Source organism: Drosophila grimshawi, unplaced genomic scaffold (assembly GCF_018153295.1).
Source record: "Drosophila grimshawi isolate 15287-2541.00 unplaced genomic scaffold, ASM1815329v1 contig_311, whole genome shotgun sequence".
Lineage (NCBI taxonomy): Eukaryota > Metazoa > Arthropoda > Insecta > Diptera > Drosophilidae > Drosophila > Drosophila grimshawi.
In genome coordinates this window covers 1,389,761-1,402,344 of record NW_025063098.1, presented here as the reverse complement: position 1 = coordinate 1,402,344, position 12,584 = coordinate 1,389,761, and the positions used below count along the sequence as shown (strand labels likewise).

The window sequence follows — 12,584 nt, the reverse complement described above, 5'->3', positions numbered from 1 at the left end:
AAGATTCAAGAATGTGTATTTTAAATTAATAAAATAAAAACGAAAGAAAAAATAATGTGCTCGAAATCGGTTTCGTTTTTTAAAATGGGATGGGTTTGCATTGTTTATTCTAAATTTCAGATGAAATATCATTGTTAAGAAAAACATGACAATCTTTAAAAAATGTAAACAGATTTTTAAAATGTATTTTTTTAATATAAGTTAAACATTAAAGAAAAACAACAAGATTTTAGCATTTATTTATTTGAGCTAACCAAACAAGTCTTATATTTTGGTGACGCTGAAAAGCTTTACAAAATATAAGCTCAGAAATGTATAAGTTGAGCTGTCAAGCAGCTTAATGTTACGTTACGACCGCTTGACATAACAGTGTTGTGTGACAGCTTGCTGGAACGTGTAGCAGTAACAGCTGTTGCAGTAGCAGCAGACACAGCAGCAGAAGCCGACGCAGCAGCAGCGATAAAAACAATCAAAGCAAAAACAAAAACTATTTATTTTTATGATTCGCAAATTCCTTTTGCGTACTCAAAGACAATGTGAATAGAGCGCCAGCAGCAGCTGCATGAAATGGCAATACACTTAGAAAAGGTAAGCAGTATAACAAAAATGATGAAATCAAAGTACAAAATACGTGTTCACATATTTTTAGCGCAATGAATTATTGACATAGGCATAGACTGCGCCATTTATCAAAAAAAGCGGTGATTAATCAGCATCCGGCCATCCCGTTCGCTCTCACGCCCGCTCTCTCGCTCTTTCTGTCTCCCACTATCTGACGACATTCCCGGATGCATTGGAAGGCAAACAGGACGTGAGCAGAGCGAATAAAACAGTTATACATAAAAGTAAAAGTAAGTTGAGAGTGCAACAAGTGGGTGGTTGGCAAAACGGGGGAAGAGATGCGTGTGGGGAGGGCTGCCATCATCGCTTTAATAGAATGTGTAATGCAATTTGTGGCGTGTCTGATGAAAAGTTGGCAAAGCATCCCTTGCGAGATTTTCAGCCATTTCAGTTTTCATTGGTCTTTCAGCAGCGACAAAATGGCCAGCGAGCTCTATCAACAAGTTTGTCTAAAAAAAACAATATTTTTTCTCTCTTTTCTTTTTTTCTATAAAAATAAGTTTACATTAATAAAATCAGTTTAACGATCTCAAAGAATTTTTGTTGTTGCTTTATATGAAATAAATAATAGTTGAATATAGTTGAATAGTTTAATAATTAATCGAGTTTCATCCACTGCAGTTGCTCAGCGCCGTCATGTCGACGGAATCGGAGTTCCTCGAGGCCCATGAGAAGATTAAGCTCTCCCACAAGGCAGCCATGGCACAAGTGGAGCTGGCCATCAGTCACGAGGAGTCGGAATCCCTGACAGCTGCCATTGGCGCCTACGAGCTGGCACTACAGATGATCGAGGAGACATTCGCCATACCCGTGGGCCTGCCCGATGAGATCGATGCGGTGCAGGAGCAGTGGAACGATGCCTGTGCCATCATACAGAAACTAAAGAGCGCCAAGACGGAGGTCAGCTATCGCCTGAAGGTGCTCGGCGCCAAGCAGTCGCCCATCGATGAGGGCGCCATGGAGGCACACGAGCACGAGCAAGCGGATGGACCGATGGCCAGCAAGCGACCACTGCTGGCGGAGAATCCAGCGACATTCTACGATGTGGCCAATGCCAGTGGCCAGCCCAAAACTTACAGGGAGTTGGCTGTGGGACTGCGTCAACTGCTAGCCAGCCACGATGCCGAGGCGCAGCTGGATGAACTGTTCCAGGCGCAGGTGAAGCTCTATCGCATCGAAGCCAGTGGCCAGGTGATCACCCTGACGGGCAGCACCAAAATGTCGCTAATAATGTGCACCGTTGGCGGCAAATGGAAATATTTGAGCGGCATTTACTTTATCCAATGCGATATGCAGCAACACCAACCGGATCCGGATCGGGATCGGGATCAGGATCAGGATCAGGATCAGTCAACCGTCTGGCTATATCCGCTGGTACCCAGTGTATCCCATTGCTATCGCACCGAATACGGCGCCTTCATATTGCCGGACATGGAATCAGTGCAGCCGGGGAATGCCTTTGGCATAATGCTGATGCAGCCAGAGCGTCCGCTGAGCACGAGCGCCGGGGAAACGGAGGAGGAGCAAATGGCTGATTTGCAACAATTCTTTCTCGATCTGCTCGAGGCCGTGCTGGCGGACACTGTGGAGCAGCTGCAATCGCCGCGCACACGACGCGCTGACGGCCTCTCGGATGCGACCACCAGTTCCGAGCAGGTCTCCAAGCACATTGTGTGCGCAGCGGATTTCATAGCGCGCAATCTGGTCAAAGGTGCCGAGAAGACCGGTGGCCTAATGATGAAATCAACGCCCTATCTAATCTCAAAAATGACACCAGCTGCCCCCGATGGCCAGACCCAGGTGCCCAGTTCGGTGCAAACGGGCGTTGAGGTTGCCCAAAAGGTCACGCATGCCGCGGCCGGAGTGACCGGATGGATAGCTGGCAAGGTGGGCACCGCTGCGATGGCTGTGGGTGGCTACTTGGCACCGCATGTCCAGACCCAAGGCTCGCGGCTGCTGCAAAAGGGCTTTGGCTACGACAGCAGCCAGGCAAATAGCGCCATGGAGGGCGCCATGACAATTGCCGCCGGTGCCGTTGAGGGTTTCAGCACCGTCTTCGATGGCCTGGAAACATCCGCCAAAATATTGGGCAACAGTTTGAGTGAGAATTCGGTTAAAATCATTGAACATAAGTGCGTTTGTTTTCTTCGTTTTTCTCCTGGTTAATAATATAAAATAATAATAAATTATCCTCTCTGTGCATTCCCAGATACGGTTCTCCAGCTGGCAATTTGGCCAGCGGCACTTTTGATACTGTTGGCAATGCGTTTATCATTAGCAATAATGTCAACTATATTACACCAAAGGGACTGGCCAAGAAGCTGGTTAAGAAAACGGGCCAAGCTGTCGTCGTTGGCTCTAAGCGTGATTTGCGCAAACCTGAATCTCATTATATAAATGCAGGCGCACTTTATCCGGACTTGCGAGCCCTCAAGGAATAGGCCACAATGTTCGGAATTTGCATTGAAATACTTTCCAAATAATTTTGTTGATATTTTGTAGAGAATCTCGGCTAGTTTTAGTTAGTTCGTATATTGTTTAGCTTTCCATTGAATTTATTGATATTTATATGTTAGTTCAGCTAGACCCCGAAACTTATAATTAATGCTCTTCGTTTAGTAATTAATAAATAGATAAAACAGAAATTATTGTTTTTAATTTTACCGCTTAAATTTGAGCAAACTTGCATATGTTAAATACCAGTCTGAGAGATTGACTCTCTCTCTCTGTTAGTTAAAAGTTTACGACGAGTAGTTAGCAGCTCCCCTGAGCTTTACAGTAAATAAACACCAATGTAATGAATTCATGAACGAAATATAGAAGGTAACGCATTGCACATGTCACCTAGCGAATTTTGACAATAATCATTGAAATAGTAATTACAAATATTTGTGTTTTATAAAAAAGACATTTTAAAATAAAATCTCATATCTGTATATTTACCTTATAAATTTCAAAATAACGGAAGTTTTTCTCTGTTGTGACGTATATGCGCAACAGAGTGTTATGTTAACAAGGTTGACAGAAAATGTTAAATCAGCTGCTTACCGCGCGTTTTTCTGCAGCACACGCGTTTTCCTCGCGATTTCCATATTTTGCCTTTCAGCCAAAATTTACCCTAATTGGAACAAATTATAATATTAGATTGATTGCAATATTACAATAAGCCGTTGTATTAAAAACTAGTTTAATTTCCTTAAAACACAAATAACAGCAATTTTCTATGAATATTTCTGCTAATAATAACAGTCCAGCAATGTTAAGTCTGGCAATGTTAAATGTCTGTGAAATGTTAATGTTGTAAAGATCTGGTTAACAGCAGAGTGTTGTCGGCTTTGTTATTGTAAAATTTGTTGCCGAATCGTGCGGTCGGTCCGTCGGTGGTGCGGCTTGCGAAGTTTTATAAGTGATCCAATTTTGGATATTGTTGATATACAACAATTTGAAAAAGTGTCTATATCAATAATTGTAAGAAACAAAAGCATAATTGCAAATATAAAGTATCTCTTCGCTCCGTCTTCTTCCACTTTGGCCCGGTCATTTGTTGCTTATTGTTTTTGCCGTGCTTCTTATTACAATGTACACACACACATATTATTATAAATTAATGTTAAACACACACCTGTGCTGTGGAATAATTGTTATTTAGCGCGCCGCGTTCATCTCATTTGCGTGATTGTGTGCGTGTGAGTGTGTGTGAGTGTGCATGTGAGTTTTGGCTTGTATGGATGAGTGCGTGCGTGTGCGTGCTGTGTGTGTGCGTGTGTGTGTAGCCAAGAGTTCCGTTTTATTTTCATTCCGCTTTAAGAAGTCGGTGCAATTTTACACGTCTGCAATCAAATCTGTGGCCATTTCAAGTGAATAATAATACTACAAAATTCACAGCAATTGTTGCATATACACATACACACACACACACACACACAAACACATAACGAAATGTTTTTATTTATTTATTGTGCGCTTCTTAAGTTACACACATTGCTCGCTCGCATCGAATACCAGTTTAGAAAAAAACAACAACAACAATAACAGCAACAACTAGCAGCAGCCATAAACGGTCAACAACAACAGTTCTAACCGCACACACACGCACACACACAAACACACAGGCACCTCAAATGCACACACACACAAACATGCCTAAAACGTGTTTGTTTGTGTTCCACTGAGTTCGTTGCTGCTCTCTGTGTTTCTGTATGTGTGTGTGTGTCTCTTGTGTATTTGAATTTTCTAATACATATTACTTTGTACATAGAGCGTGAACCACAAATACAGACCAAAAAACCCAACAAAAAACTACTCCTTTTTAAAACGCGACTTGTTATGTTTAATTTTTTTAATATAACAAAAGCGCAATCGAATTGAACAGCAAAGCTGCAAATGTAACCGAAACAGCAACAAAAACAAAAACAACAACAACAACAACAACAACAGTTGCTGGCCGAAAGCTTTGATTTTTGCATGGTGAGTTTTTCGCTAAAACGATGTGGAAATCCTGAAAAAAGTTTCTCCGTTTTTAGTGCGTATGCGTCTCGATTGGTCTTGATAAGTGACAACTTTTAAGAAATTACAATTTGTATTTTTCTTAAAAACTTTTGAATTTTCTCTGTTTATGTTCCTCCATTTATTTGTACTATATTTAATCATTTTGCGCAAAAGATAATAAATGCGATAATAGCTGAACTGATGACCAAAATATTGAAAATTGCTATCATCGGGTTATGCCTGTAGTCGTTTAGCTATTTCAAAAGGGTGTCTGGTCTGGTTTTGTGTGCATCGCGTTCGAATTCGGTTGATCTATTTGTTGGTGCAACTGTAGCAGCAACAGATGAGCAGCACAAGCAGTCCCAGCGATAGAACCGCTATCATAAGATCATCATCCTGTTCGCCAGGATGTGCAGTCGTTTCGAATAAGTCCCCCCTTCTAGCCTCTGGCACTTTTACAGCATCTTCACTCTCGAGTTGAATGGAATAATAGGAAATAATATGCCAAAACATATTTTGTTGCTGTCAAGTTTTCAATGTGACAAGTGTAGACAAATATCTTTGTTTTTCCTTTTCATACGCTGGAAACAGATAGAAGGATAGATCATATGTTTGATTAATATTTCAGGGTATTTCCTAGTCGGGCAAACCAACTGGCGATGAGCACTCTTGTTTTCTTTTATCAACCATTTTCACTTTGCATGTCAAAATGTGCACCCCAGTTTTGCCACTACCCTCCACCCTTCACGCCCCCCTTCGGCGAATGGTATTAACATTTAGGCGCCTGAGCATTTATTTTTTCATATCATCATCGTCATCGTCATCATCATCATTATCAGCGATCATCGACGTCTGCTTCGCACTCAACAGGTTTTTAGCTAATAAGGTAATGGTAAAAACAAATAAAAATAACAGCAACAAAATAGGAAAAAAAATTGCTAAATTATAATGGAAAGATGAAGACAAAATCCATCATTGGAAAGTTGATTTGATTGCAATTGTGGAATGCAGCTGCGGCAGGGTTGCCGCCTAGTTGTGCGACAGGGCGACTAATTTTCATCTGAGCAAAACAATAAAGAAAAAAAGAAAAAACATTCAACTTGGCTAATATTACAAGCCACCATAGGCTTCATGCTTCATTTGGTTTTATATTTATAAGGGTCTCAATGGAGATCAATAGAGAAAGGCGCTTGGCTTCCACTTGGATCTTTCTATTTATTATGTATGTACCTTTATTTCCAACAACGCAATCCGTGTGTAAATTTCGCTACTTTTGGTATATTCAATTTAAGTACTTTCAATTAGTTTTTCAGCTTTTTTCTATTTGCTACTTGTGCTCCCCTGGCCACCTACAAGAACAACAATAAATCGCTCAGTTTGTAGTTGACAGCTGACAGTTGGCAACGGTGCTGTAACAATTGGCAACGCTGCCTCAAGACATTTCTTGTGGTGGGTGTGCCTGCCTATATATATATATATACATGTGTGTGTGTGTGTGGTGAATGGGTCGAGTAGGTACGAGGGACCCTACCACATTACACAATTATCCAAAACTATTTCCCAAAGCAAAACATTTTTCCGCCACACATGAAAATCATTTTGGTTTTTCTTCTTGGGTTTTCTCTTCTTGCCTCTCTCTCAGCGTCTTCGCATCTGGCTCTCAGCAGTTGCGTTTTTTTCTTTTTTGGTTTCTTGCTCCCGTTGCCTGTGTTTTGTTTATGTTATTTTCTTTGGTTGTTGTTGTTGTTTTGCTTTTCCCATCTTTATATTTTGGCGCGCCTCGTGCGTCAATTTATGTGAAGTTTGTTCCGCTGCCGCTGCTGCTGCTGCTGAGGCGGAAACCGCTGCTTAATGATAAAAATAATAATAATCATACTCTTCCATGTAGTGCAGTGTAGTGGCAACAACTAGTGGCAGCTGGAATAGGGTGGCCCGTTGGCAACTGTCGATGTAATGCTGCAATTGCAACGTGAAATTTGGCGCTGGCCACCGACATACCCCTCGCCCCCCACAGCTTCACCCCTCTCCTTCCCCGTGCGGCAGCAGGTCCCAAGTGGCGCGTTCAAAACTTGTTTGCCGCATAATTTCCAAAGTTGCAATTTTCATTTTTTATGGCCATTTTGATTTGGCCGAAAGTGTTTGCAATGCCTGCAGTTGCCCCCTTTTGGCCAACTAGGCAACCTGAGGTAATCAGAATTACATATGTGTGTATGTGTGTCTGTATGTACTTATGCATCTATGTATCTACACATACACAACAACATTTCATTTTCGTTTGGTTTCACATAAAAAAAACAACAACCATTTACAGCGCCGCATTGCCAGCTGCAAAATAATGTACTGAAATTGAAAGTGCAACAACGTTTAATGGACATACATTTTTGGGAATAAATCAAATGCTTTAATGTTTACCAATCAATAATAAAGAGTTGTAATTGTATTTTGTGGCAAACGGAAAGTGTGCTAAAAGCTAAGGTTATTTTTGTACAAGTTTTGACACTTGCACACAGTTGTAGATACAACAATTTGATTTACTTGCTTATTTTACATACCGAGAATCTAACATTTTAATAGTGTCAGCAACCTTAACCCATAACTAATATTTATACAAAAATCGAATGACAAATGAATATACAAATATGCTTATATCGAATTATATACATATATATATTTACCACTCAACTGAAGTTGCTTAATTTCATTTTGTTCCTCTTTTAAAGCCATAGCTGTAGACAATTTTTGATTTGTCGGCTTACATTTCAATAGTTTCAGTTTAAAGCCTAAATTTTCCATCAAAAAGCTCGTAACTATTATTTATAAATCTACACATATCTAAATACAGATGTATATATAAGTATTTAATACTCAACCGAAGCAACTTCATTTCAAAATCAAACCACAATTTTCCCAGGGCTACAGCTAATCGTGCTTTAATGATAAGCAGCCAGATAAGAGGCAGCATTTTAATTATAGACCAGTAGTAAAAAATAAAATCGAAATCGAAATGTGAACTAATAAAAAAGAAGCTGTAGCAGACGCCGGTAACGCCCCAAGCAAGACACGAAAGGAAACCCAGAAAAGGTGAACAACGTATTAAATCAAACAAAACACTAATCCTAATGACAGCCGCCATATGACAGACGGACAGACAGACGGACAGACAGACACTTTGCATCCCACTCACACACACGCAGTAGGCCCAGTTGATTAGAAAAAGAAATCACCCCCTGCGGCATTATTTCCGTTCATGTTACCAGTCCATTCAGAAAACAACAACTGCTGTGAGTGAGGGTGAGATTCGAGATTCGAGATTCAAGATTCAAGATTCGAGTTTCGAGACTTGAAAACTAAACGCAAGCAGGCAAGTGCATTTTCATTTTGCAGCAGTCTGTGGCAGTGCGTGTGAAAAATGAAAATGCCTCGAATAACAGGTAAGTTAATAAGCGACTATACTCGACTCGAATCGGCTGCGACTACGACAACAACAACAACAACTACAGCAACAGCAATAGCAATAGGAACAATGACAACGAGTTGCGCCGCAGTCGAAACAAAAGCATTTCACTAAATAGTCAGCATTGTTTTGGTACCTGTTGGGATGGCGACCATGTCGGCAAAAATACAAAAAAAAAGAGCAACAACAACCCAAAAAAAAACAAAAAAAAACAATTCGTTTCACGCTACCGCTTGTGTCTCATGGCCGAGACCAGGAATAGCCGACAAACAACCTGCCGAGGGTTTCCTCACAATGAAGATTTCTGTGCTCGTACTTGCACAAGTGTCACTTGGCCATTGGTGGCAGCTGCTAACTGGTCTCTTATAGAAACACACACACACACACACACACATGTAGATCTGTATATGTACACACACATGTAGATCTGTATATGTATGTATCTGGGTGGTAATTTCATTACGAATTGTCGCAGCTGGACAAAGAGTGGAGACGAGTGGGTTTTATGGAACTTACTTAAACGATAAGTGCACAACATTGTTGGTAATTTTTACCTTTTTTGATTGTTCATTATGTAACTATCTGTTGGGAATCATGACTTGACAAAAAGTGAGTCAGTGTGAATGGTAATGATTAGAATTGGTTAGAAAACATCAGTAAACGCTCACAATGTTGCCAGCAAATGTTATGCACTTTAATAAATGGTAAGCTTAGTAAACATTGTAATACGGGTATAATTAAGCTGTGCAGAAGTGTGTAACAGGCAGAGGCAAGCATCTCTCAGTCCATAAAGTATATCTATTCCCATTAAGCCATGTCCGTTCGTCCATGCATAAGCTATCGTATACCATATGCAGATCAGCCGTATTTCATTTTATCGATAGCTGCCCTGGTTTTGAAAATATTGATACAAATTGATTTTCGATATCAATAAAACATACAATTATAAAGATATAGTCTTCCAATTAAGCCAAATATGACCAGACATATCATTGATCAATCGTGAAAGTTTCATTAAGATCAGATAAGACAATTTTTGCGGCTGTAACTGGATTAATAATGAATAAATAAAAACAAATCATACATTATTCATTAATTCATAGATAAATAATATAAATTCATTAATCTTAGACCTCTATCAATAATGTGTGTGTGACACAATAATCATTTTCCCTTTGGGAGGAACAGAGTACAATGAGAGCAAATTCTCACCAAATATGTATCTAATAAAGAAATTGCACAAGCCACATTACTTAATTGTTGGGGGACTTAAATTTTAATGGATTTCTGTTTTAACCACTAATTAAATATGAAAAGCATTAGCAATTTGCTTATCAGACCAGAAACAATTCCTTCGGGCGACAGGGGAGTGAAAAACATTTCATTTTGCCAACTGAGCAGCAGAATTTTACAGTTGACCTAGCCCCCAAGAGGGAACGACAATTTATTATAAAATATATATGTATATACATATGTATATATATATGTGTCTCTATATATGTTTGTATATACACATGAAATAGCTGCACAGTGTTGTATCTATGTACGACTGTTGACCGACTTAACGGAGTATAGATACAGATACATTTACAGTAGCAGATACAGATACAGATACATTACTTATGTATGTATAGCAGTGGAGTAACAGAGGACTGTTAAATGCACAACAGCTGTTGCCAGCCTTTCCTTTTGGAGTTGCTCGTGGCAAATGGGCGCGTCGGCTCCCGAAGGATGAAAACGAGTGCAACGAAGCTTTTGTGTATGTCGACAGCTTGTGACCTATTATAAAAGGTGTATGTACAAATCTATATGTATAAGTTTATATATATATGTATGTATACATGTATATATATATCTATCTATATGTATAAGGCATATAAAGCTGTATGTACAATGGTGAATGGGTCCATCAATGTTGCTGGCATCGTCCTAACCACACTCAACTAGACTCTCATTCGGATGTCGGCTTATCAGTTATGCTGCCTTGCCTCTGTTCCTGTCGCCAATTTGGCTCAGTGTTGCAAGTCAACTCTGCGCGTCAAGTTGTGCGTCAACAGAAAAACTCTTGTGTCGTACAAATGTCTCGGAAAGTTATAATATTTAATGCATGAGCCATATTCAGGTTAAATGTGTACTGCTGTGTGTGGATGTGTGTGTGTATGAGTGAGTGATAAAGGGAGAGCAAAATAAACTCTCAAGATAATGTGTGGCAGAGTCTGCTTACTGCAAGGTAAGGCCATAACAGAGCGGTACATGAAAATATGCCTAGATCACAAAACAGAGCTTTGTACACGAAAAAAACAAATTGCTGTTCTTGAACTTTAAGTATAATTGGTATAAAAGTCCAAACGTTGTGTTCTTAAAGTCTTGACTTAAATTCAGTCTTGCATTTTCTAGAACATTGAGAAACCTTTCGGGATTTTTCGATCTTTAATGCTACAAATATAAGGACAAATATCCTTGACTTATTGCAAGCAAAGTAAAGAATAAAATAGTTGATTTTTAAGCTGGCCTTGAATCACAGATAAAATTAATTATTAAATAAAAAATAGTAATAATATATAAGATTATTTAATAAAAAACATGAAAACTATTAATTCAATTCAGCCAATCAGTGTTATTTATGTTCTTTAGAGCGCTTAAATTTCAATATTTTATCAATTAATTTGTTTATTTACTATAATTAATGTGACACTATTTGTAGTACTGCTTACGGAGCCACAATTTTCAGTTAACTTAATTCAATATAAATGGGTTCATGTTTAATTTATTGCCTCTTTGTAAGCAGCAATCTCTTAACATACAGCTGTCTGATTTCCGCTTAAGATACACATATAACTGTATCCACACCTTAAAGCTCGTTCTTATCGCTGAAATAAGGAAATGCGATGCCATTCAACTGGCCCATTTATGCAAATATCGCTGTGATTGCACCTACAGCTGCCCCTGAATTGATTTGAAGTGTCTGCAACGGCATGCAATGAGCGTGTTATTATTTGATTAAAGTCAACACTCGCCGATCGGCGACAGAGAACAGAGAATATATATATATATATATATACAGAATATACTCACACTTATATTGAACATATACATACAATCAAGCAGCACCGACGTTTATCAGCAATTATCAGTCATATTTGTTTAGCGGCACAACGCCCTAAGCGCCCTCCAGCTGCTCTCTAGCTAGACATAAAAAAAATCGAAAATTTGTTCATGTTTACATTTTGATGATTTTTTTTTTTTTTTTTTGTAGCAATTAGGTTTCATGTTTACCTAGAGTCAAAGTACTTTGTTTGTCGAGTAAACATTGTTCAGACAATTAGAGCAAATGCTAAAAACGTAACGCTACGCAACACTGCAAATGACAGTATGGCAAAACTGCTTTTTTGCAACGGATGCTAACTGAAAAGTCGTAACGATGTCTGCCCATAAATAGCGAGTGGATATAACTATATAGTACTGGAGCAGTCTGGCCAAGTTGCAAAAGTAAAGTTTGCCAATAATGTTTTGACTGTTTTCTAATTACATTTTTAAATGCTTAACTCATTGAAAATGGGTAAAAAGGTTGAACTTGTGAAAAAGTATGTAAAAATATCACATCACATAAAGCATATATATATATTCTTGATCAACATCAACATCCGAGTCGATCTAGCCATGTCCCTTTGTGTACGTAAAATTTGTCAAAAAGTTCTAATATAAATGAAAAACACAATTTTAAAGATATAGCCCTCCAATTCAGAATTCGATATGCTTTGATATATTATTGCATGTGTGAGAAGAGAGCAGCATGATAAGCGAAGCGTTCTTATTTAGTTTTCTTAAAATTCTAACGAATATTTTTCACTTGGATTACTTAGAATCTAACGAGTATTTTTCCACTTGGATTACTTGCAATCTGACAATAATAAAAAGTTTTAATTGATCGATTAAACGAAATAAATTAAAATGTTTGATATGCGCTTATTTAATTCGCTTAGCGTTTTTTATTTTATTTATTATCTTGCCAATTGTCTAT

At 38.7% G+C, this 12,584-nt stretch overlaps 2 protein-coding genes across 4 annotated transcripts in view; both read left to right on the top strand.

The window, feature by feature from the left end:
* Positions 1 to 477: 477 nt before the first annotated feature.
* On the top strand, positions 478 to 3,266 carry LOC6563185 (protein spartin). 3 transcript variants are annotated; one of them, XM_032737256.2, is made up of 4 exons: positions 479 to 588; positions 650 to 851; positions 1,243 to 2,753; positions 2,831 to 3,266. In XM_032737256.2, the coding sequence occupies exons 3-4, from the start codon at positions 1,258 to 1,260 to the stop codon at positions 3,060 to 3,062; spliced, it is 1,728 nt and encodes a 575-aa protein (XP_032593147.1). In that variant the 5' UTR covers positions 479 to 588; positions 650 to 851; positions 1,243 to 1,257; the 3' UTR covers positions 3,063 to 3,266. The 3 variants fall into 3 exon arrangements, with proteins under 3 accessions (XP_032593146.1, XP_032593147.1, XP_001990686.2); XM_032737255.2 differs by lacking the exon at positions 650 to 851 and having other exon boundaries at positions 478 to 588; XM_001990650.3 differs by lacking the exons at positions 479 to 588; positions 650 to 851 and adding an exon at positions 955 to 1,064.
* Positions 3,267 to 4,012: 746 nt separating this feature from the next.
* Positions 4,013 to 12,584, top strand: part of LOC6563186 (uncharacterized protein CG43427) — a 58,196-nt gene continuing 49,624 nt past the window's right edge. Inside the window, exons 1-2 of the mRNA XM_032737097.2 lie at positions 4,013 to 4,089; positions 4,880 to 5,088. The gene's annotated coding sequence lies outside the window, so the exon portion shown is untranslated. The remainder of the gene's footprint in view (positions 4,090 to 4,879; positions 5,089 to 12,584) is intronic.